General features: G+C 40.4%; 2 protein-coding genes across 3 annotated transcripts in view; one reads left to right on the top strand and one right to left on the bottom strand.

Moving 5' to 3' along the window:
- Window positions 1-11214, top strand: part of apba2b (amyloid beta precursor protein binding family A member 2b) — a 46716-nt gene extending 35502 nt beyond the window's left edge. The window contains exons 7-14 of one of the 2 annotated variants that reach the window (XM_088992010.1): window positions 2233-2268; window positions 4161-4247; window positions 5304-5489; window positions 6986-7165; window positions 8222-8434; window positions 8518-8637; window positions 8884-9024; window positions 9117-11214. In XM_088992010.1, the coding sequence (XP_088848136.1) occupies window positions 2233-2268; window positions 4161-4247; window positions 5304-5489; window positions 6986-7165; window positions 8222-8434; window positions 8518-8637; window positions 8884-9024; window positions 9117-9188 (1035 nt within the window). In that variant the 3' untranslated portion in view covers window positions 9189-11214. The remainder of the gene's footprint in view (window positions 1-2232; window positions 2269-4160; window positions 4248-5303; window positions 5490-6985; window positions 7166-8221; window positions 8435-8517; window positions 8638-8883; window positions 9025-9116) is intronic. The other variant, XM_088992011.1, reaches the window with a different exon arrangement.
- A 7054-nt stretch (window positions 11215-18268) lies between these two features.
- Window positions 18269-24280, bottom strand: sord (sorbitol dehydrogenase). Its single transcript, XM_088992008.1, has 9 exons — window positions 24151-24280; window positions 23957-23990; window positions 23167-23331; window positions 21739-21898; window positions 21521-21639; window positions 20424-20489; window positions 20169-20347; window positions 19438-19559; window positions 18269-19333 (listed from the first exon to the last, which is right to left on the bottom strand). Exons 1-9 carry the CDS (start codon window positions 24202-24204, stop codon window positions 19168-19170), a joined length of 1065 nt encoding a protein of 354 aa, XP_088848134.1. The 5' UTR covers window positions 24205-24280; the 3' UTR covers window positions 18269-19167.
- Between the last annotated feature and the right edge of the window lie 187 nt (window positions 24281-24467).

The raw sequence follows: 24467 nt of genomic DNA, 5'->3' as shown, positions 1-24467 counted from the left end.
AATCACAATAGTAACTAAATCATTACATAAGATTATTCCAGACAAAATGATTTTTAATGGTAAACATCAGAGATCATCAAAGCAACAACAACAAATAATGTGCCTGTTGGAGTCTAATTCCTGCTTCTCTTCTGGTTCGGAGTTCAACGGAGTTTTATGATGAAATACCAGCGGGGACGATATATGGTGAACAGAAAAAACTACTTTATTCTCGTAAAACAAAAGGAGAACATCTCTCGTCGGAAGCGGGAAGCCAAGAGAACAAAGCCCGCCGCCTCAAACTAGTTTAAACTCACGCAGCAGTGATCTGTTGTCCAATCAGCTACGGACAAGTGTTGGGAGAACATTAGACTGAAAGTTGATACTTGTTACACTTTGCATACGCAACTAGTTAACTAATAAGCTACATACATCCATATATACTAAACTAACATGCAAATAACATAGTATGTACTAGACTAATCATGATATAACATGATGTTTACGGATATGTATAAAAACACTCTATCAGTGCCTTTAAGAGTTATTTTCTTTTTCTTGCCATCAGAATGTTGTTGCACTGCATAGATCTGACCGAAATCATTCAAAGCAACCAACCCAAATATTCAAAAGTCAATTTTTCCAAAGTAAATATTGACTCATCTTCTATTTGGGGCTCTTATTTTTGAGGCTTTAAAAAAAGTATAGAAATAAAATTTCATCCACTCTTCCAAAAAATGTGTCTTACTTAGTTTGTTCTTCAGTGCATTTACAATCACGTCTACAAGACCAAAGAAAATAAATTAGTTTAAAAAAAATAAGTGAACTGATACTATATTAAAAGAAAACATAAATAGAGCAGTTAGCTGAGCTTAATTAGTATGCCTTGAACTGTAATACATTGCCCTCATTTCTCTTTTTTTCACTCCCAGTGCTCAAATGTGCTGTAAGAAAGAAATTCAATTCTCTCACTGTCCCCCTGTTTCTATTCTTAACACGAACAGGGCATGTGCACCTGTGTCGTTGAAACTGACGCCGGTGTGGGTGAAGAAGTGTGCTTTGATTCCCATTATCTATTTTTCCAAACAATTAACTACTTTTCTTCGATGCCACGTAAAAAAGTGTGAAGCTGGTGGAGGACATGAAATGTCTTTTTACGGTCTTCATGGGGAACACATCCAAAAGAAGCAGCATGGAAACAGTTTGTGCTGTCGGGACACAAGTGTGGTTAATTCTGCAGTTGGAACAAAGACTGACTCCTGATGATGGACTGGGAGCAAATGACGTGCAGTCAGGGGAGGCAGGTGAGGCCGTGCCACACCTGTCATCATGGCAATATCAAATGAAAAAAAAAAATTAAACAGTTAGATGTATTTAGTGATTTCTACTTTAAAGTTCTTTTCCATTTAACTTTTTTTTCAAAATCGCTGAATTTTCACATTTACCGTTCAAATACTAAGTAGAGACGAGCGGTGAGGCAGCAGCCGGCTGAGACTCACCATGGATTGCACAATCACTATGCAAACTGTGCTGGCTTGCTCTGCTGCGAGACCGCATTGCTCCCCCTCTGCATATCGCTATTAAAGTGTTCAAACACTTTTAGTATGTGATCTAATTTTCTACAGTTTAGCTGGTGTATATAATGTAGAGTCACTTTACATTATAAACACTTACTACAGTGTTTATTTTATTTTATTTTCATCAAAATTGTGTGCATAGGTGAGGCACACAGTTCTCCTGCCTCATGACAGGGGGCACTGGTGATTACACATTTTTCTTGTGCCTCCTTGGCTGCAGAATAATAGAATTAGTGAGAGCAAGCTACAGTAAACAGTTAGCAAGTGAAGTGCAACCATCCACTCATTTTGTTCGTGTTGCTTTGCCTTATTTTAAGAATGGAGGATTACATATCTAAATTGAAAGAAATAGAGAGACTTTTAAAACTGTTGCATCAATAACTGAAAGTTATTGATGCCATTCTTCAGAATGATGGCAAATTGTGAATAAGCTACTCTACTCTACTTTGCAATTACTGTTTTAATTCATGTTCTTCGATAACCAAAAAGGCATGCACTTCGGCTATCTCCACAGTCAACTATTCTGAAAAAAGGCAAAAGAACGGCTGTTTTTGGTTTCGGACTTTGCTGTCTTACCCTTTATTTACATTCTTTATTCCCCTCCCCCCTGTTTTTGTGCTCCCATATCTGCTGACCTTGTCTCATCCAAACTTCTGCTTGACCACCTGCCTGCAAGAGGGTACAGAAGGCTGCCAAAATCAAGAAAAAAGCGGTGTGTAATAAATACAGCAAAAAGAAGTCTTCAACACTTCAATCTCCTTTCACCTTTTCCATTCTTTTTCCCTTTTGGGTGGTGGGAGGAGCTTCAGGGGGTCTGAGGTGCCTTTCCACCAATGCCGTGTATGGTTTATATGATCATTTCTGTTGTAATCAAACATTTTCTGATGTTTTTTTTTTTCTACAATACGGAATGCATGCTTCAAAATAAAGCACCACACATTTTTCTTTGGTTGATGCATTAAACTCATTCATTGCAATTCCCGAATGTATTTGGGAATTGAAAAGCATGACGTGGAGCGCCATTCCCAAATTTGTTCGGGTTTTGTGTTTTTCTTGCGGGGCAGGGGTGCATTTCAAACTTCGGTCGGACCTCTGGCAATGTTTTTCCCTCTCGTGAGGGGGCAGCATTTGCTTTTTGTACAGCTGCCCCCATTTCCATTGCAGATAACTCTAGAGTCAAATGAAAACGAGAAGCTTTTTTTCTGATGACAGAAGAGAGTTGAAGGTTTTTTATGCTGAAAGTTTATGTAGTCCGAAAACTCAATACAGTTGGACCTTGGCTTACGCACTTAATTGGTTACCAGACAGAGTGTGTAAGGCGAAAAGTGTGTATCCTAAAAAATAATTTCTCATATGAAATCATTAAAATGAGAATAATCCGTTCCCAAGTCTCCATAAAATATAATTTTCAACTAAATAAGCCTTAAAACTACAAACCAGGTTGCCGCATGACGATATCAGACTGAATTAGCCGTGCTTTCTCGGATATATTTGCTTTATTCACGCACCTTTAATGGCTTTTTTCTTGCGAATGATGGAAGCAATGGTGGACTTAGTACCGGGCTGTTAAATCAGACAAACGCACACCTCGTTCGTATTTCTCAATGATCTCCTTCTTCTCCTCGACTGTAATTTTATTTTGTGTCTTCTTCGGCTGAACACGAGCCTATGGTGGGGTCTTTTTCGGTCACATAACAGCAAAAGTATCCGTATCTTGTTGGTCCTGAGAAGGGTAAAATGATGCTGGGCAAGCTCTAACATGGACATTTCACGCCCATGGGCAGGTTGAACATTCCGACTACTATTTTATTCACTGGGTTTTAAATGTGTCCAATTTTCTTTCACCCTCCATTCACTCTGTAATCTGAAAACATGATAAACTGTCGACTGTGGTAATCACTGTCCCTGAAAGGGTTAAAGGGGATATTTATGTCCTGTGTGAAACTTTCAACCACAATTAGATTATTCCAATGTTAAAACACCATATAGTGGACTTCTGTGTAATTTTGTGACAGGATAGTTCATATTTTCCATCTTACATTTTTGCTGTCATTGTCACCTAATAGTCAGCTTTAGCTGTCCTCGTTGCTGTGTTTCATTTTTGTTATGTCGGAGGAATGAGAGGAGATGACTTGCCTGTCAAAGCTCCTTATTTACAAGTGCATCATTATCAACTACATGCTACAATTTTCATTGTCTAAACCACAGGTGTCAAAGTCAAGGCCCGGGAGCCAAATCCGGCCCACCACATTACTTTTTTTTCGGCCCGCGAAAGCAAATCATACTTGTGAAATTCCATGATGCTTGCTAAAACCTAAGCAAAATTGCATATTTTTGGATGTAAACCACAATTAGTCATTATTCTTGACTTCAGATTTGAAAATGAGTTATTCATTAATTTGTTGTGCGCTCTATATGTAAGATGTGGAGGGGATTAAACATTCTAATGGCTTCCCCAAATTCATAACGGCCCTCGAGAGGAAACCATAACTACAATGTGGCCCGAGACAAAAAATGACTTTGACACCCCTGGTCTAAACTGTGAGGCAAAGATCACATAGAGAAGTTGTGAAATGTGAAAAGCGTTTTTTTTTCTTTCTGCAGAGCCAAGATGGAGATGCTCCAACCCTCACTGAAGTTGATTTATTCATCTCCACTCAGAGAATCAAAGTCCTCAATGCGGACTCACAGGTGTGTACGTTTCTCCGACTGCTTCATTTCACCTCAAGAGGGAACATTGTGTCCTTTCAAACAAGTGGAGGGTAAGTGATTGCGTCGTAGCTCCTTCTCAAATCCCCCTGCAGATTTTAGATGACGTGACAGAGGATTAGAGCAGACTTCATAATACCCCAAATGCTTTACAAACATCTGTGCGTGCAGGATGCCTCAACACGGCCTGTGCCAGAAATCTGGTTGCGGTTTCAGTTCTTCTGTTAGGACGTTTAGTTTTATGAGGTTGTCCATTTCAAGAATAAATAAAGCCCTGAACATTGTATTTCAATATTCTTGTTTTTTAGCGCAATAAAATGAAGGTGAAAAATTGATCTTTCAGGCCCTGTCTGTGAGGCTTTGCGTGTGTCTGCTTAGCGTGCTCCAATGCAGTGTCTCCTCAGCCAGCGCAATGTATTCTGAAATTATCCGAGCACTTTAAAATCCACTTTGGATTCCAACTGTCACATAGCAGATGAAATGGGCTTTCTGAGACCTACACATAATGATAATATTTCCAAAACAAATCATACAAATCAGGCAATATATTAAATGAGTGTGATGGAAATGATGTAGGTGATTACAGGAACTGCCATTGTCAATTTAACAGATCACTGAAATGTACAGTATATAGTTGAAATTTTTATTTCACTATGCTTAGAATATCTTGTTTTCTATCCTTTCACCGCCCACCCCATCCCCTTTCAAATTGCTGCTGTGGACTGCACATTTCCCGATTGTGGGACGGATAACGTTTTTTTGATTCTGATTCTGAAATGGGTTTTTAAAAAAAACTACTTATACTCATTTTCATTGTGTGTTGCCATGTGTTCAACTGAGTAAGTACAATGAATACTTCATGTGCATCAGTTAGTATAAAAAAATACATATACGTATCTTTCAAATCCCACCTCTTTATTTGTGTTTACATATAAAATACATCCATTGATTTCTAAAATGAGTGTGTGTGAATAATTTGCTGCGCATTAGATACATCGTCACCGTCTTATTTATTTATTTTTGTGGCTGTGTCTACAGGAAACAATGATGGACAATGCATTGCGCACCATATCTTACATCGCTGACATTGGAAACATTGTGGTACTCATGGCAAGACGTCGAATGTCACGCACAGCGTCTCAAGACTGCATTGAAACTACACCGGGAGCACCTGAGGCAAAGAAGCAGTACAAGATGATATGCCATGTCTTTGAGTCTGAAGACGTAAGTGTTATTGTTTCCCTTGCCAGTTCAATCTGAAGAATAATTGTCATTGCCATGTTGGCCCCACATACCCATCGGCATATATCCATTATTATTTGTTTTCAAATCTTTAAATGGCCTCGCTCCTTCTTACCTCTCTGAGCTCATCCACCCCTACACACCTTCCCGGCGTCTTTGGTCTGCTGACCAGACATTATTATTATTAGCCAAAAGTCTTTTGCTCCCCCCAACCTGAGAGCAGGGACCTATTATAGCACAGTCCGGCACTATATATATACAGTAAAGTCTCGTTATATCGATATCGGATATATCGATATTCCCGGTTATATCGATGCTATTTCTATGCACGCACGGAGAAAATTACATGCAAACAGGGTCGGATATATCGATAGTCCCGGTTATATCGATATTTTTTCGGACTCCCTTGAATATCGATATAACGAGACTTTACTGTATATATATATATATATATATACAAAGTTTCTTGGATAAGAAGCGAAACGTCCGACACCTTCAAAGAAGTACAGATGACAGCTGAAGAAACTGAAGAATCGATGGACCACTCCTGTATGACTGAGAGCTTACATTACACAGACGTATTGGCCAAAAACTAAACAGAGGGTCAGAGGGGATCGAGCCTTTTCCGTTGCTGGTCCCACTCTCTGGAATGACCTGCCACCAAACATTCGGCAAGCCCCCCCGCTGCCCATCTTTAAAACCTGTCTCAAAACTCACTTGTACTCTTTGGCATTCGACTCAGCATAATTCCAACTTGATCTTGGTTTCACCCCCTGGTGCTTCCTACTATCTTTGTGACTGCTTTATTTTCTTGTATATAATGGTTGTCCATGTTAAGCGCTTCGTTACAGATAGATAGATAGATAGATAGATAGATAGATAGATAGATAGATAGATAGATAGATAGATAGATAGATAGATAGATAGATAGATAGATAGATAGATAGATAGATAGATAGGATGAAATGTTGAAAGCAAACGCTAAGCTGTAGCATCCATTAATGAAAAGAAATTGTCTCACGTCTCCTGTCCCATATAAATCCGCTTCAATTTCAAGCTGCAACAGTTCCACATACGCATCCGCGCTGTGCGCTGACGCTCCTTTCTTCTCATAGTGCTACTCAAGCCATGCATTCATCCAGCCGCAGACTGTCCAACAGCACCGACCTTTTCACTGAACAAACAGCTCTGTGAAAATACTGCCCATTGTAGGCGCAAAAAAAGCACAATCACCCCAGAGCTGTTCAGCGCTGACAGACGGTGCTGGCATATTCTTGCTGCTGAAAAGACGCAACCCCTCATCACAGTGCTTGAATGAATTGACGTTGATGAATGGTGTGGCCAAAAATGCTGAAAAACAATCCGTTCCCCACAACGCACAACAGCACTTTGAACCTGCACCTGCTTAACGGTCTCCCGCATCGCCGGTTCCGCCGGGTGACCTTGTTGACGATGTTTTATTGTGTGGTTGGATACAGGCTCAGCTCATCGCGCAGTCCATCGGCCAGGCTTTCAGTGTCGCTTATCAGGAGTTCCTGAGAGCGAACGGAATCAACCCAGAGGACCTGAGTCAAAAGGAGTACAGTGACATCATAAACACTCAGGAGATGTACAACGATGATCTCATCCACTTTTCCAACTCTGACAACTGCAAAGAGGTGAGTAAGGTTTGAACATTTTTCCAAAAGCGAAGGAGGAAAATATGACTGTTATTGGCTCCTGTACTCATCATTCTCATTGTTTGACAGTTTGTGAAAGAGATACAATCAGACTCGTATAATGATGTTGGAGATGCTTCTTTATAAATCTCAGACGATTCAGTCAAATCAGGTCAACGTGTGTCATCTCCTCACTTTTTTTTCCATGACAGTGATACATTTTCTGCTGTATGGGCAGAGACACTTTGCAAACACCTGATGTGTCACATGTGCATTTCTCTTTGAGGCCACAGGCAATATGCCGAGCAATTAAGCCTCCTTCAATAACTTGCTTCATTTCCGGTCAATGGATCGAGTGCTGTAAACAACTGCAGGAGCACATTGTGACCATTCCGCTCAGATGACGACATCATTTAGGTTAGAGCAATCTGAAGTCACATACCGCACAGGACATGTGTATATAGGGCTCAACGTCTTTAGAATTTCATTGTTACATTTCCCGAAGTATTGTATAAATACTACGATAAATTGGCGGGCAGGTTTCATTTCTTGTGGATGCATAAGGATGCAAATATAAGGCCTCACTTTGGCTTTTCAAATATGATAGATAACTTGTTTACATGATATCCAAATTACTTAGTGATTCTACCCCATTTTATTTACCCTTTATGACTCCGGCCCGAGACGTTTTGAAAGTTGTACGCCCGACGTAAAAGTTGTACAACCCGGGCCACGGGACAGACGCTATTTCAAACACTGGTTAAAGGCTTAAATACAAAAACATACATCTGGAAGCAGCGCAACAGAGGAAAAGTAATGAACGGAAGCTGAAATAAAATGTTGAATTTCATCAACAAAATATACTTAACATCAGTCCGTGATTGTGGTTTTTTTAGGCCAGCAGAGAAGGCTTTGCAGGCCTTGTCGGTCCACCACTGGGAATAAGACTCAAGATGATTATGAGTGAATGGATAAATGTCCCAGCAGGACAATGTCTAAGGGCATGTTGTTTCGTGTTGAATGTGTGACTACTAAAAAGAGAATCCTCCTCCACAGCTGCAGCTGGAGAAGAGCAAAGGCGAAATCCTCGGCGTGGTGATCGTGGAGTCCGGCTGGGGCTCCATCCTGCCCACTGTCATCTTGGCCAACATGATGAACGGCGGTCCTGCGGCGCGCTCGGGCAAGCTCAGTATAGGAGACCAGATCATGTCCATCAACAACACCAGCCTTGTGGGGCTGCCACTCGCCACTTGTCAGGGAATCATCAAGGTACACGGATACAACACTTGACTCACCGATGAAAGCAAGAGTGTTTTTGTCAACGTTTCATTGCATGCCTTTATGTGTTCAAGGGCTTAAAGAATCAAGTTCAGGTGAAAATGAACATCGTCAGCTGCCCTCCTGTTACGACAGTTCTAATCAAAAGACCTGACCTCAAGTACCAGCTGGGATTCAGTGTGCAGAATGGCATCGTAGGTGTCCCAACGACAGCTTTACTGTCATTTGTTTTGACTTTTCTGTCACTCGTCCCAGACTTGTCAGCCAAAATACTGCCAGCATGTAAATGGGCAGTCCAAAAAAATTGCATCATCTTCTGAAGCGCCATCAGTTCATCGTAAAACGAGTCTTTGCTAGCCTGGAAACGCTTTTCCAGGTGGTTGCACATATTTAATGCGCAACGATAAAATGTTTTCTTTTGTTTTTGCTCTGACTATTAGATCTGCAGTCTAATGCGAGGAGGCATCGCAGAGCGAGGGGGTGTTCGGGTGGGCCACAGGATAATCGAGATCAACGGGCAGAGTGTTGTAGCCACAGCACATGAGAAGATTGTCCAGGCCCTCTCAAACTCTGTTGGCGAGGTGACACATGCGCACACACGTACACATACTGTGCATGCGCGCGTGTACGCGTCACATGGCTGAGCCTTTTGTTTCCTTTGTTTGACTTTTAGATACACATGAAGACTATGCCTGCAGCCATGTTCCGACTACTCACCGGACAAGAGACGCCAATGTACTTATAAAGTGAGGAATGGACTGTCACTTGTTTTTGTCGATAAAATCTAAAATTGTTCAAATTCAAAAGCCGATTCTTTTCCCCATGTTTTCATTGTTTGTTCGACAGCCATTTTGTTTTTTGGCTTCCCATTTGAAGAGCTGAACAAACGGTGTGATGTTTTTAATTTTTTCATTATTTATTTATTTGTCTGGTCTGTACTGTTGTGTCATGAGTTGGAAAGATGTCCAGGTGCTGAGTGAAGTTCCAATTTGGTTTTATAGTCATGCACAGTGCAATATATTTGACCACACACCGTGTTCCAAATAGTTCACAAATCTTGTTTTCTTATTGAGTTGTTGATAGTTTATGCAAATGGCACTCAGCACGATTTTCGAATTACATTATCATTTAGATGTTTTTTTTTAAACACACTTTCCAATGAAACAGATATTTTTTTCTCTAAAATAAAAACTTCACTTCACATGAGGATTAGACTTCATGAGTGGAGTGGAGAATTTTACAATTCACAGCAGCAACGTATTCAAAGTAAGAGGAAAGGAAAGAAAGAAGTAGAAAAACAAAATACAGCACCTGCTGTAAAGGCAGACACTCTCGCGGTACCATCTTGTAGTCTAAACAACAGAATAAAACGACATAACAAATAATGTGACACAACACAAAAAACAGAGACAGTCTTCAATCCTAAGCATTTTCTGCACCCTCTTTGTTGCAAGAAGCAGTTCTAGATGAAAGAGAGGATCAAAGCCTTCTTTTCACCAGTGGATCAAGGACGTCATTGTGAAATGTGCACATCTGCTACAAGCTAAGTTTTGAAAGCAAACACGAAGCTGTAGCATTCATTGACTAAAAGAGATTGTCTCAGATCTCCTGTTCTGTTTTTACGTTTTGAACACTGTTGTGCATAATAAGTTGGAACTGAAAAGTTGATCAAAATGCAAGTTTTTTTTCATTTCTGACAAAAATGCTGTTGTCAATGGCAGTTTTTGTTTCAAAACAACCAGTTATCTGAGATTTGACTTGGAAATCATTCTGAGTGCAATTTGCACAGATTAGCTGGAAAAATTGGACAAAAACATGGTTTGCATCGTCATTTGTAACACTGTGTATATCTTGTATCGACTCCGTTGTTTACGTATTGCGCATATACTGTAAATCGTCTCATTATAAATGTGACAGAAGGATATATATAAGGAGCTTTCACAGGCATGCATGGTAAGAACAGAATATGGCAATGGTTGCCAGCAAAAGCAGAGATGTTTGTGATTTAAAAAAGACCAATGAATCTAATCTATAAATGTGAATGAACGTGGTTTGTACATTCCAAATGGAGGGAGCAATGCCATATTACTGTACTTTGGTTTTAACTGGATGGCAATACACACTAAGGTTGAAGACTTTTCTATATCTCATGGACAAACCCACAATATTTAAATAACAATAACATGACTAGCAAAATGAATCAATTACGCTTTTGATATCAGTTGTATGGGGAAAAAAACGGTTTCTTCTGTCTGCTTCCTCTTCTGTATGTTGATCTTTTGGTGTTCCTGACAGAAACTCATGTAAACAATGAGAGGACTGTGAATGTAACGTGTGGTGTGAGCTACCCCATTGCCATACCAAGTACAGTATCAGAATGTCTGTACATAAAAAAAGTCAAGTCGCATTGATTTGTGTGATTTGGCTTGAAAAAGAAATGTGCTTTGTACAGTATTGTGCTCATCATCTGCAGAGAAAATAGTGAAACTCCCCATTTTAGCGACTGCAATCGACCCCACCCTACACCCATCCACTCGAATGTTGGCTTAGGATCCTGGGAGGGAAAGAGCAAACTGAATGGAACTGTGACGGGAAGCGCTTTACCACAGAGTGACGCTTTCAACAACACACTGTATTCCATTTAACCACACGAACATTATTGGTGTGCATGCCTCGTAATGTTGTCTCATGTCATTGTGGCAAGATAATAAAATCAGAAGTAAACTTGGCTGGTTGTATCTGACAGGGGCGCATAATAAAGTGTGGTGCTGTGTATACCATTATGTGCATCTTTTATATTGAGTCTATCTGTGCACGTGTGGGCTCGATGACTAGATTTAATTATCAAGTGATGATTTGTTTTGCCTATATGTGCCTGCTGATTGGCTGGTGACCAGTCCAGGGAGTATCTTGCGTCTTTACCAAAGTCTCATTCGCCAACTCACCTGGTATTCTGACAGGGAGATGCACTTTCCAAAATGGATAGGTGGATCGTCGCAACGTGTGTTCTTCACAATCGGAGGTCGCTGAGGTGACTCCTGATTGTGTGGCATTTGCATGTTGTTGTCTTGCATGTTACGGAAACTTAAAGGACAACCGACACCACTTTTTTATTTCCTAACTGACATTAGAAAAACGTTTTATAGCATCTAAAATACCCAAAACACGCAGTATGATATTTTTAGTCAAATGCAAAACACCAATAAAAATTTTCCAAACTGCTTCCTCCTCACAAGGGTCACGGGGGGGCTGGATCCTATCCCAGCTGTCTTTGGGCAGTAAGTGGGGGACACCCTGAACCGGTTGACAGCAAATTGCAGGGCACACAGAAATGAATAACCGCCTGTACTCACACTCACACCTCTGGAGACTTTGGAGTGTTCAATCAGACTGCCGTGCATGTTGTTGGATGTGGGAGGAAACCAGAGTACCCGGAGAAAACCCACGCAGCCCCTGGAGAACCTGCAAACCAGGTATCTCTGCTCTGTGAGCTTGACGCGTTAACCACTGGATAACCAGGCCATTCGTATTTGAACAGATAGGTAACTATGATAAAATCAAATAAAACAGGTGTATTTCATGTTTATTATTGGATTGGATTAGATTTGCCTTTATTAGTCTCGCAGTGGAGCGATAACGTTGATACGCCGCGCCGCCGCCCTGATGGCAAGACCGAATTCTTCGTTTCTAACTTGTCAAATTACCCCTCGGTGCTTATAATAATAGAATAATACATTTCATTTAAAAGCAAGCTAGCGAGCTATTACATAGCAAATAGACAGGTACCTAGATAGCTAGCCAATAGATAGCTGGCTAGATAGCTAGCCAGCCAACCAGCCAGATAATAATAAGAATAATAATAATATATTTCATTTCTAAGCGCCTTTCAAAACTCTCAAGGTCACTTTACAGTCACAGGATAAAGTTTTTCTGTGGGTGAGCTAGCTGGCTAGATAGCTAGCCAGCCAACCAGCCAGATAATAATAAGAATAATAATAATATATTTCATTTCTAAGCGCCTTTCAAAACTCTCAAGGTCACTTTACAGTCACAGGATAAAGTTTTTCTGTGGGTGAGCTAGCTGGCTAGATAGCTAGCCAGCCAACCAGCCAGATAATAATAAGAATAATAATAATATATTTCATTTCTAAGCGCCTTTCAAAACTCTCAAGGTCACTTTACAGTCACAGGATAAAGTTTTTCTGTGGGTGAGCAGCGGCATATGAATGCCAGCGCTCTGACATGTAACATTGAGATCACAATAAAATATGAAATGAGCACTCTTAATACGTTTTGCTCACTCGTGAGAAAATATGTGAACCAAGAAGACAGGCTCATTGTTATTCATTAGAATGTTTTCAGTGACGTGCAGTCAGGGGAGGCAGGTGAGGCAGTGCCTCACCTGTCATCATGGAAACCTGTCATGGAAATATCAAATGAAAAAAAAAATAAACAGTTATATGTATTTAGTGATTTGTACTTTAAAGTTCTTGTCCATTTAACTTCACCGTTTTTGGATTTTTTTCAAAATCGCTGAATTTTCACATTTACCGTTCAAATACTAAGTAGAGACGAGCGGTGAGGCAGCAGCCGGCTGAGCCTCACCATGGATTGAACAATCACTATGCTAACTGTGTTGGCTTGCTCTGCGGTGAGACCACATTGCTGTCCCTCTGCATATCGCTATTAAAGCGTTCAAACACGTTTAGTATATGAACTAAATTTCTACAGTTTAGCTGGTGTATATAATGTACAGTCACTGTACATTATAAACACTGTACTACAGTGTTTATTTTATTTTATTTTTGTCAAAACTGTGCGTAGGTGAGGCACAGAGTTTTCCCGCCTCATGACAGGGGGCGCATGTGATTCCAGAGATACTTGCGACTCCACGGCTGCAGAATAATAGAATTAGTGACAGCAAGCAAGCTACAGTAAACAGTTAGCAAGTAAAGTGAAACCCTCCAGTCATTTTTTCGTGTTGCTTGGCCTCATTTTCAGAATGGAGGATTACATATCTAAATTGAAAGAATTTTCTAAACTGGACTTTCAATCGAAGCAGGAAATAGTAATTAAAGGAATACCAACACCGGAGCTAAAAGGTTTGCTTCAGACAACGGGACAGAATACTCGCTCTTTTCAGACAGACTGGTACACACGAAAAGACTGGCTGTGTGGATGTCCAGCAAGAAACCGCCTTTTCTGCTTTTCCTGCCTTCTGTTCTCAACTTATGACAATGTCTGGACTCAAATGGGATATTGCGACCTAAAAAAAATTACAACGGAGCCTCATCAAACATGAGCGGTACACCGTGCACATCCAAAGTCAAAACGCGCTAAAAACATTCGGAATGTCCACGCTCGACTTGGCTTTGGATGAAGACTTAACATCAGCATCCACAATGCTAAGGTAAAGGAGAGCCAGGAGATTTTAAAAGATCTCATCAATGCCACCTGCTTCCTAGCCAAACAACAGCTGACATTTCGTGGAAATGATGAAAGTAAAGGCTCTGCTCATCGTGGCAACTATGTTGAACTATTACATGCTTTCGCTGAGAAAGATGACAGGCTAGCGAGTCATTTTGGGACATCTACTGTATTTTCTAGCCTGTGAAACAGAATACAAACGATTTAATTGAAGCAGTTGGTGATGTCATTAGAAATGACATTCAAAAGGAGATTGGTGCAGCCCCATTTGTTGCTGTAGAAGTAGATGAGATTGTCAATCTCAGCACTGAAAAGACTGAAACATACAGTCGCAACAGGACTGGTCAAGGACGACTTTCTTCACTGGCAGTGATCTCCATTGAGACAGAGAGACTTTTAAAACTGAAGAAAGATAAGGAAGGCTTCTACAAAGATGTTATCAATGCCTTTCTTGAGAAGGAGCGGCGCATGGACTTCATTTACAAGAAAAGGTAACACTATAACGTTTGTTTAAATTATTTTTTTCGATGCTACAGTTTGTATATATAAAGAATGCTGACATGACATTTTAAACAAAACACGTTAACTGTTGCCAATCAAATGGTGAATACGCTACTCTGTGGAGTTTATATGTTTGTAAATCTGACTATGATGATGTCAGTGCCTCACCAGTCATGAACCTCAGCGCACGTCACTGAATGATTTGGATTTATGGTCTCTAAGGTGTTCTCATGCTTATATTTACTTTTAGGGTTCCTCTAATCTACTTTAGTCAGTGGTGGGCTGTCGGTGCCTGCAAGTCCTTAATTTCATGAACCACTGTGGGTTTTTTTGTGAGCCAGTTTTATGACAATTTTCCATCTTAAAAGCACTTTGCCTGCATCCCATACCATATTTGGAGGCACCGCTCCATTAACATTTTCTAACAAAAACAGTGAGATTTGCTCTTTTATTTCTTTGTTCATCTTCCCCTTTGGTGCATTTAAGTTCAGTCTCCATCCATACTGTACCATACCTTTATTGTTGATGAAAAGGTTTCTTCAGCCGTCGTCATCTGTACTTCTTTGAAGGTGTCGGACATTTCGCTTCTTATCCAAGAAACTTCGTCAGCAAATGAAAGTCTTACTGGTAGTTTAGGCGGTGAGGTGATACAGGTCGAAGTGGGGCAATCAGGCCAGTCGTTAGTCAGAACGACAAGAACTATCAGTGGAGCAGCTGCAGGGAGTAGTCCTCTGCTCCCCCAACCTGAGAGCAGGGACCTATCATAGCAGAGTCCGGCACCGCCATGTCTGGACAGTATGGATATATATAGGGCCTAAACTACCAGTAAGACTTTAGTTTGCTGACAAAGTTTCTTGGATAAGAAGCAAAACGTCCGACACCTTCAAAGAAGTACAGATGACGGCTGAAAAAACCTTTTCATCGATGGACCGCTCCTGTACGACTGAGAACTTACACAGACATACCTTTATTGTATTTTATTTGTAAACCCAAATAGACTGGGCTATGATCGAAAAAGGGTGTTTAGAGAAGTGTTTATTGTTAGTGTTTAATTGTTAGAAGATAATGTCATGTATTTTTGAACATGTTAAGAGTAGACAAGAATAAATCACCTCTGTTTCAGATTATTTGTGACAATTACGGTGTGCATGGATCGCTTATTTTGGAGGGGGGTGAATAGGAGCAGAAGTCTGACAATTTTCCATCCAATGATGAGAACAACAGCAACAGTCAGGTTGCCAAAGAGAGATGTCAAACACTTTTGCAGAGTCCGGCAATGATTATGATGACCTGTTCAACTCAACCCACCTTTGACAACGAAAAAAAAGACTGTTGCTTTAACCAATCAGAGTTCGAGTTGGCAATCCAAGGCATGCTGGAAGGCGCTGGAAACGTCAGTTTTCGTAAACTATGATTGGCTAGTCACTACACAATCAGAGTATCGCTAGTGATGAGAGCATACTGGCCCGAGCTAGCACACTGTAGCTGTAGCGAGCTGCATCAGCAAATCTAATGTGTCCATTTAATAGCGGTTTTGTCAACCCAAAATCGCTGAAGGATGAGAAGAAATTGATTTGGTTGCAGGTATACTGTTGAAGCCGTTTTCAAGACAGACTCAAGAATAGATGGACATCATTAAGAAAGGTTGGACAGCTCCGAAGCTTGCAAAAAAGCAAATAATATTGCAATTTTAATAATAATAATAATAATAATAATAATAATAATAATAATAATATATATTTCATTTATAGGCGCCTTTCAAAACTCTCAAGGACACTTTACAGTTACCTTACATTTTATGAGGTTATCATGAATCCACACAGTCATAGTAAAAGTTCAAACAGTTTAATGACAGTGTTGCTTATGTAACCGGCCTCAGGCCTAGGGGATACCTGAGTCGGTTCAAACGCGTCACAGGCAGGTAGCACTGTGAACGACGAGGAAAGACGACACGAGACAACCGTGTTAATCAGCTTCACACAACGGCATTTATGACAACCCATCAAAACATCAATTCAGCAATTTCAGTATCAGAATACATTCATGTGTAGATCTATACATTCAACATCTATACATTGTATATATCCTCCACATTCGCACATGCTTATGCACGTCTGCCCGCTCGTGTGTGTTGTACTGGGAACTACAATTGACATCCAAAAATCCAAATTTGTCAAAGCCACAAAATATTCATCAAAGCCACAAACAAGGTTTCATATCTAGCATCGCCCAATAAGTCCCCAATTACTTTAAGTTCTTGAGAATGTCTAACACTTATTTTGAATACCTGTGAACGACGAGGAAAGACGACACGAGACAACCGTGTTAATCAGCTTCACACAACGGCATTTATGACAACTGCGCATGCGTGAGCTGAGCCTACATCGCCTTCCTCTGTTCCATTCACAGGCGCGTAGCGCCCTCTCCTGACTTGGTAGTCTAATCGACTAACATACAATAACAGAGGTCGTTTCTAACCCCCTACACTTATTCTGTAGCCACAAGGAGACCGGTCCCAAGCCCAGATAAATACAGAGGGTTGTGTCAGGAAGGGCATCCAATGTAAAAGCTTGACCAAAACAACCCTGTCAATCAAACCACTGAAGATGGAGGACACTGATTCGCTGTGGCGACCCCTTGAAGGGAAAGCCGAAAGGAAAAGAAGACTTCGAGTCAAATCCTCTAGTGGACATGTCGTGATTCAGACATAGCACTATTGAAGGTCGAGGGTTGACATGCACGGCCCGCCACTGACTTTAACGTAGGCGAGTGTTAAACTACACCATAGGAATACATCGGCACGCTGTGCATGCTGCTTTTCAATGGATTGTTTTGTGTATAGCAGGTGAATATTTTTTGTGCAGTTTGCTTAAAAAAACAATATAATAAAACAGACTGAATTTTTAATGCTCAAAGAGATTAACTTTAATTTGATATTTGGACTCATGATCCCAAATATTGTTTTTTTTTTTCATTATTATTTGCTCAATTCGCCTTAGTTGCCTTTCAGGGAAGGGTAGAACATCCCCCATTCATGTCGTTTTGAAATGTGTGCTCTGGTTCCCCCTTCTGGCAGTAACTAACAAATGCATGTGAAGTTGTTGCATATTAACAGGTCAAAAATACATAGTGCTTTTAAAAGTTTAAACGGTCAAAAATTGGGAGTGAAACCAGTTTGTATTATATCTAAGATAAATCATATCAGAATGCCACTCAAAGTTTTACAATTGGATGTTTTTGACAACGCTGCAGTCACTGCAGTTACATGTTAATATTTGGATTAGGTGAACATTCTGATTTCTAAAAAAAACGTTAAAAACCTCATTTGAGGAGACAGTTGCCATGAATATGAATATAAATTGCCTCTTAAATGAGCATCTCTAGAGTACTGCTCAAATATACAGAGATAAATATACAAATGATCAATGCAAAGACTGAAATTTGTTCGAGAGGCTCTCAATACTCCATACAAGGAGATTAGTGTAAAACATGAACTTCTAAGTGTTTTCAGCAAAATAATAACTGTGATCAGTAACAGTGGCAACGAATGATGGTTTGTCTGCTGGCTACAGCTGTGAGTAGACATTTGGGTGTACTCATATATCACTACAAATAGAAGTTATGACCGCTTCTGACTGACAGGCATCAATGAAGAAAATGGTATTCATGTCTTTCAATACCCTAATAAAGTAGTCTGTTTCTCCCTCATTCCAAAAGTGAGGTTATGTGCTGCATCTCATTTTTGCCACATGTGTTGAGCTGTGCTGAGGTATTCATGTTTTGTTGTGCTTCCTGTGCTCAAAGGACCAATATTCCGTGTGGATACAGCATGTGGAGTACAAATCACAAAGTTTCATTGAATGGTATTCCGATGTGGTGTTATGTGATGAAATATGCTGATTAGAAGAGGAAACATCTATGTAGGTTTTTTCAAGTCGTGATACCATGTATGGTCCCTGTTTATCGTGGGGTTTATGTGCCCAAAATTATCTGCAATATGTGAGTTCTAAGCATTGGGTGGGGAATTTGTCTTGCCTCTATTCATCCAACATTAATCCACCACCCGCCCATCCACATTGTTCCCACGTTACTCAACGCGAGCTCTGTGCAATATATGAAATTGTTGAACTACAAAATGCAGACAAAACAGAGTTAATCGGAGTGTGTTCTGCAACCAAATACGACAAAATGCTGCGGGTATCAGAGATGTGATTGGGCTTGTTCTTCTGAACAAAGAGCGAATACACAATCTGTGGTTATTCATAGCAGTGATTTAAACTACATATTTATCTTTACCTGGTTATGATTACATTTATTTTTTGGACTATTGTGTCACTCTCCTGGACCATATGTCCTGAAAGTCATCCGTTTTCGAACACACCCACAATGGGGCATCAGGGATTTGAGGGGGCGACGAACTGTTTTAAATTCATGGTCTCAATTTTTTCTAACCCAAATTTCCCTTAAAAACAAAAACAAATACAAATGTTATTGACTACTGCGATGTAAAAGTAAAAAAAAAAAACAGATCAAGAATGCACACAAATTATGGAGAGAAAAAACTACAACCGATGCAAATGAAAAGCACCAATCAAGGGAAGCAGCAATAATTGAACCGTGAAGTAGCAAGTGTGTATATATTACGAAACATGTTTACGGAACCAAATACTCAGGTTAACTCAGGGTCTTATTGTTTTTTTTGTGTGTGGTAAACCCTACATACGGTTTGTTTGGGTTTTTGCAGGTGTTTACATGATTGCACAATCACAATGTTGTTAATATTTGAGCATGAGGGTTTACGGATTCTGGTCATTCTGGTCACACTTTAACATGACCTTTATCCCAAGACCCTGACGTGTGGTCTCAAATGCCTGGATGGCCTGCTCCAGAGGAAAGCGGTGCGTCACCAAAGGTTTCACATTCACTTTTCCTGATGCCAACATGGCGATGGCCATGGGCCAACTGTAAAAAAAAAGTTAACATGAACATTCCTTTTAATTATTGTGTTTGTTTCGGGAATAAAAGTACGAGAAAATTGACAATCCAAAATCAAATGTTTTACATACGTGTTGCAGTAGCGGAAGACGCCTCTGATGTCTACTTCTCTGGTAGACGCGTTAATGAGAGGAATGTTGACCATTTCTGATCCGAGACCCACCACAACTACAACACCTCCCGATCGGGTGGCCTGGGACATAGTATTGGTGTGTTCATCCAATGAAGTGTTCTCAATATGTAAATATGATAGTGTTGCTTGGCCTGTAGTCTTAAGATTTTTCTGGCAGACATAAACATACCGTATTTTCCGGTGTATAAGGCGCATCCAAAAGCCTTGATTTTCTTCAAAAGATGACCATGCGCCTTATACTCTGGTGCGCCTTATATGTGACGTAATATTGAGCAACAACAGATCTGGCAACTACTGTAAGCAGCCACCAACACTCTTTGGCCCCTGTAGAGAAGTTGTGTGTTACCCCAGCCTCTACTCAAGTGCCTTATAATGTGGTTTTCCTTGTATTTGGAAAGCTTTCACATATTTTTCTATTAGACAGTATTTAGATCACTTTTTTTCATTCATTGAAGATGCACCTCATCGTCTGGTGCGCCTTATAAATGGAAAATGTTCGAAAATACAGCATCCATTTGGGGTGCGCCTTACACTCCAGTGCGCCTTGTACACTGGAAAATACAGTATTATATATTTTTTTGTGTGTAGTAAATTATGGTGAACAGTGAATCATTCCCTGCGCCTACTGCATAAACATCAACACAGTGCGAACCGGTGCACGGCACGTACATAGATAGATGTTTGAATGCTGCTCTCAACGCCACTGCATTCGATAGAGATGTGAGGCTGAGCACCTAGTAGGTTCTCCACCCTCTTGGCCAACTGCTGAGGTCCGTCCCCTTGGTTCACAGTGAGCTGGAAATCTGCACCCAAAACCTTGGCCATGGCCAAACGCTCAGGGAACAAATCTAAATGGGACAGGAAGGTGATGAGATAAAAGTAGACGGGATTGTAAAAAGGATATTTTGATGAAAGTCATGTTACCTGTGATGACAACTTGTGAAGCACCCATTGCCTTGGCCACAAGCAAAGAGACCAACCCAATTGGCCCTGGGAGAAAAAAAATGAGCACACAAGAAGTAGCAACAACCACATTACCCACCGCCATCACGAGTGATAAAACGTTAACACTTCAGTTGATGTTTGACTATTAAATTAATGACCTGCAAGACAGACTTAATGTAACACAATTTTTGCAAATTACATTTCAATCAGCGTCCCAATGGAAATGTGTCTCAAAGTAAACCAACAAACACCTTTAGTTTACATTTTAGCGGTCTGTTTTGAATCTTCATTCAGTCATATTAGTCACTCTCATAATGAAGGACATTTTATTGCTTGAGAAGTGAAACATGTTATCGTCGAGATGGTTTGAGGTCAAAGTCCGACAAGTCACATGCCGCTGCCACTGTTCAAGATACATGGACGGAAACAAGTTTTGAAATGGTGGAACCACAAAACAAAATGCGCTTGACTTAAATACATTGCAGTGTGGATGTTTTCATAGCTTCCTCAAATTGCCAAATAAACATTTGTATGGCAATTTGCATACTCGGCACCGGCAGCCAATCAAAAGTTTCGTGCTTCGGACCACACCATGACTGAGAAGTGTACTTGAGAGTTTTGAAAGCCGCTTAGAAAGAGGAGTCCATGTGGCTTGTAGCGGGTTGTTTGTAGCCTTTGCTTTATTGAATAAAACAAACGTTTGATTGAGAGAAGAAGTTGTTGGCCACTAGGGCCGAGACGTTTTGAAAGTTGTACGCCCGACGTAAAAGTTGTAGACGGGCCACTGGGCAGACGCTACTTCAAACACTGATTATAATATTATTGTATTATCTTATTGTCTTATTATAGAGGGTTTGTTATTTAGTTTTTGTTGTTGTTTTGACTTCAAGATGACAGCGCGATAGTGGGTGCCTTTCCAGCAGCTCATTTATTTTGTTTTTACTTCTTTCTTTACTTTCATCTTTCTTTCATAACTTTGCTGCTGTGAAATGTAAATTTATGCACTGCGACTACCGGGCCGCCCACTGCGAGACTAATAAAGGTAAATCCAATACAATCCTATCCAATCCAAATACCTGCACCACAGATGAGCACATTGCTCCCAAGGGCCACACCGGCCCTGCGACAGGCATGGATGCCCACGGACAGAGGTTCAATCAGAGCCCCCTCCTCGAATGTCACATTATCAGGCAACCTAGAAAGAGAAACGCATTTCAAAGTCAAGAAGATGTGGCTAAAGATTGAGAAAGAGCATTGCGTTTGGTAATTATTGGTGCAAAGCTGAATGCGTTACTTGTAACAGAAGTTGGCACTGTGTGTGTAGTATCTGCACAAGCTGCCATCATCGGGCGGGGTGGCGCAACAGAAGATAGTCGGAGATAAATTGTAGCGTCCATTTTTGAAAAACTCGTCCATCTCTCGGGGCACAGTTGGCTCGATGGCCACTCTGTCACCTGTAATTCAAACAAAGAAATGTGGAAGATGAACCCGCGCATTGTTCTTGGTTTCACATTCTAAATGTTTTCCAGGCCTTAAAGTCAGAGAAATTTCAGAAGAAAGAAACAAAACAATCAAAACAAACTAGAACAAAACAAACAATACATATATGACAATTATTTGTGAAATTAAAAGGGAAAAAGAACAATTTGGGAAATTTGTTTTTGAAAAATATGTTCATGGCTGGTGACATGCCAATCACCAGCCAGCACGGCACTGTACCATTTTAATCAATGACAGAGTAAGAAATCCGAGAGGACAGTAATTTCATTTGTGCTGTATGTCATGCATATTAGCATATTTGACAATAAAGCTGACTTTGACTTTGACTTGACTTTTGACTTTGAAATGAGCAATTACTGAGGATATAAAGTAACCCATTCAGCATAGTTTTTGAGTGTTGTTGTGTTGATGCGATTATGCAATGGCATGTCCCCGGATCCAAGTTGAACAAAACTTAACAGTGTACAACATTTATTTGTCCACATTACTAAACAGTGAATTTGGCATCTGGTTCTGCTTCTGACGTCACATCAAGAATTATGGAAGTGCTTCTGTCACATATTGTTCAAATTGAAACGTATTGCGAATATTGATGTTGAATATCGGTTTAACTTTGCTCAGAAAAAAAAAAACTTTACGAGCAGTTCTAAACAGTTTTGTAAACGAATATATTTTTCATATGGAAGCATCTATTTGTCATACTTTTTGAAATTGGGATTTTTTTAGGATCAAATTCCATGCAATGATTCTCAAACTTGGTTCGGTGAATCGATGGAGCCTCTGCCTTGGAGGTTAAGACACACCCACCTCAATATTCAGTAAAACAATCGTGACAAGAAAGCTGTATCATTGCTGTGGGAAATGTCATTAGTCAGTCATCAATGTGTGACTGTAATGATTTTTTTAATACATGCTAATTAAAAGAAAGTACTAAATGCTAACTAAAAGAAAGTGATAGGACAAATGTGTACGACATTGATTCACATGCATCACAGAACATGATGGGGCTCCGCGTCTTATCTGCATAATTTGCCTTAGCAAAACTAGTCTCCCACCAGCTGAAGGAACAATTATTGAATCATATTTTGATGTTTCACAAACGAAGGGTTCAGTGAATGTGCAGACAAACTGGTTGGGTTTGGAACCTCCAACGAGTAAAAGAACCACTGCTTCAGAGTGTGGGAAATGTTATTTGTGGTATTTCCCATTTTGGCTTACTCACCTGCTTGAAGGTGTTTGACTGCAGAGCCAACCTTGACCACCCGCCCGGCTGCTTCATGCCCTAAAATCATTGGCTTCTTCAGCACAAAGTCCCCAATGCTGCCGTGCTGCCAGTAGTGGACATCGGAACCACAGATACCAACGGAGTGTATCTGGAGCAAAACCTCTGAGGGCAAAGGATGACACAACTTTGAGGAAAGCACGTATTCAATAGGGAAAAACCTACAAAATGATATCTGCATTTCATTTTAACCATTTTCTTTGATATTCAATATGGCCATTTTTGGGGCTGGCATTTTAGCGTGTAAAAGTATTTTGTATTTTAATACTTCAGTATATATAAAACCATTTTTTCCTGTTGTTTTAGACTTGCTGTCAGGACCCTCAGAAACTTGACGTTGTGTTTTGTATGTGTTTAATTCGACGGGTGGAATGTAATACGTTCCTCAATTCGGTATTGCCAGTTCAACTTTTAAAAATCAAGATCAACACCGCGAAAAATGAAATCAACATGTGTAGCCGTTGAGGAAGGAGCACACACAACTGAATGTGGAGACGTGTTTATTCCAACGGCTAACAAGTGGATCTAACTCAAACAGAAAATGCAAAATATGAGACATAAACCCGCACCCTCCCGTGCACCTGCTGGGTGAGATGCCTGGTTCTAGTGCCGCCACAAATGAATAATTTATTGTCAGAGTCATGCAAACACATAAGTAAATGTGGTCATTTTAATGGGTTACGTACAGCTAAGTGACATGTTAAAGGACACAAGCGATGAAATTTCGTACCATTCGGACTTGGCTCCGGGGTAGGGCGTTGCTCCTGGGGGACAGGCAAGAACAACCCGGTGTTAAGAACACGCACGTACGCACCCCCCCCCCCAACCTACACACACACGCGCACACACACAGAAACACAAGCACGCATGCACACACACACTTTTCAAAAACAAGTAAAAACTATTTCTATTGTGAGAATGTACCAGTCTGAGGTCTCCCTTGGAGTGCAGCACCACGGACAGATTATCTTGCTCCATGACAAAACACACTCAGTCCTGTCGCGCGCGTGGAGAGAAGTCGTGACACAGCCCAAGGTGTAAACTACAATCATAACCTGAAATGTTTAAAGTACAGTTTCTGGGGGTTGGAACGACAACAAATCCGTGATTGGTTGACGTTGAGTAGCGCAGTCCACTGTGAAGGTGTCGATGGCTTTATTTATGTAAATAGAACAGACACATTTTTGCGACTATCGATGCTATTAATCCTCACGTGTTTAAATAACATGATATTAAACATA

This window comes from Hippocampus bargibanti, linkage group LG03 (assembly GCF_051943395.1).
Source record: "Hippocampus bargibanti isolate YZ-2025 linkage group LG03, ASM5194339v1, whole genome shotgun sequence".
In the NCBI taxonomy this organism is placed as follows: domain Eukaryota; kingdom Metazoa; phylum Chordata; class Actinopteri; order Syngnathiformes; family Syngnathidae; genus Hippocampus; species Hippocampus bargibanti.
The sequence above is the reverse complement of the archived record's forward strand: the minus strand, read 5'-3'. Positions and strand labels throughout refer to the sequence as shown.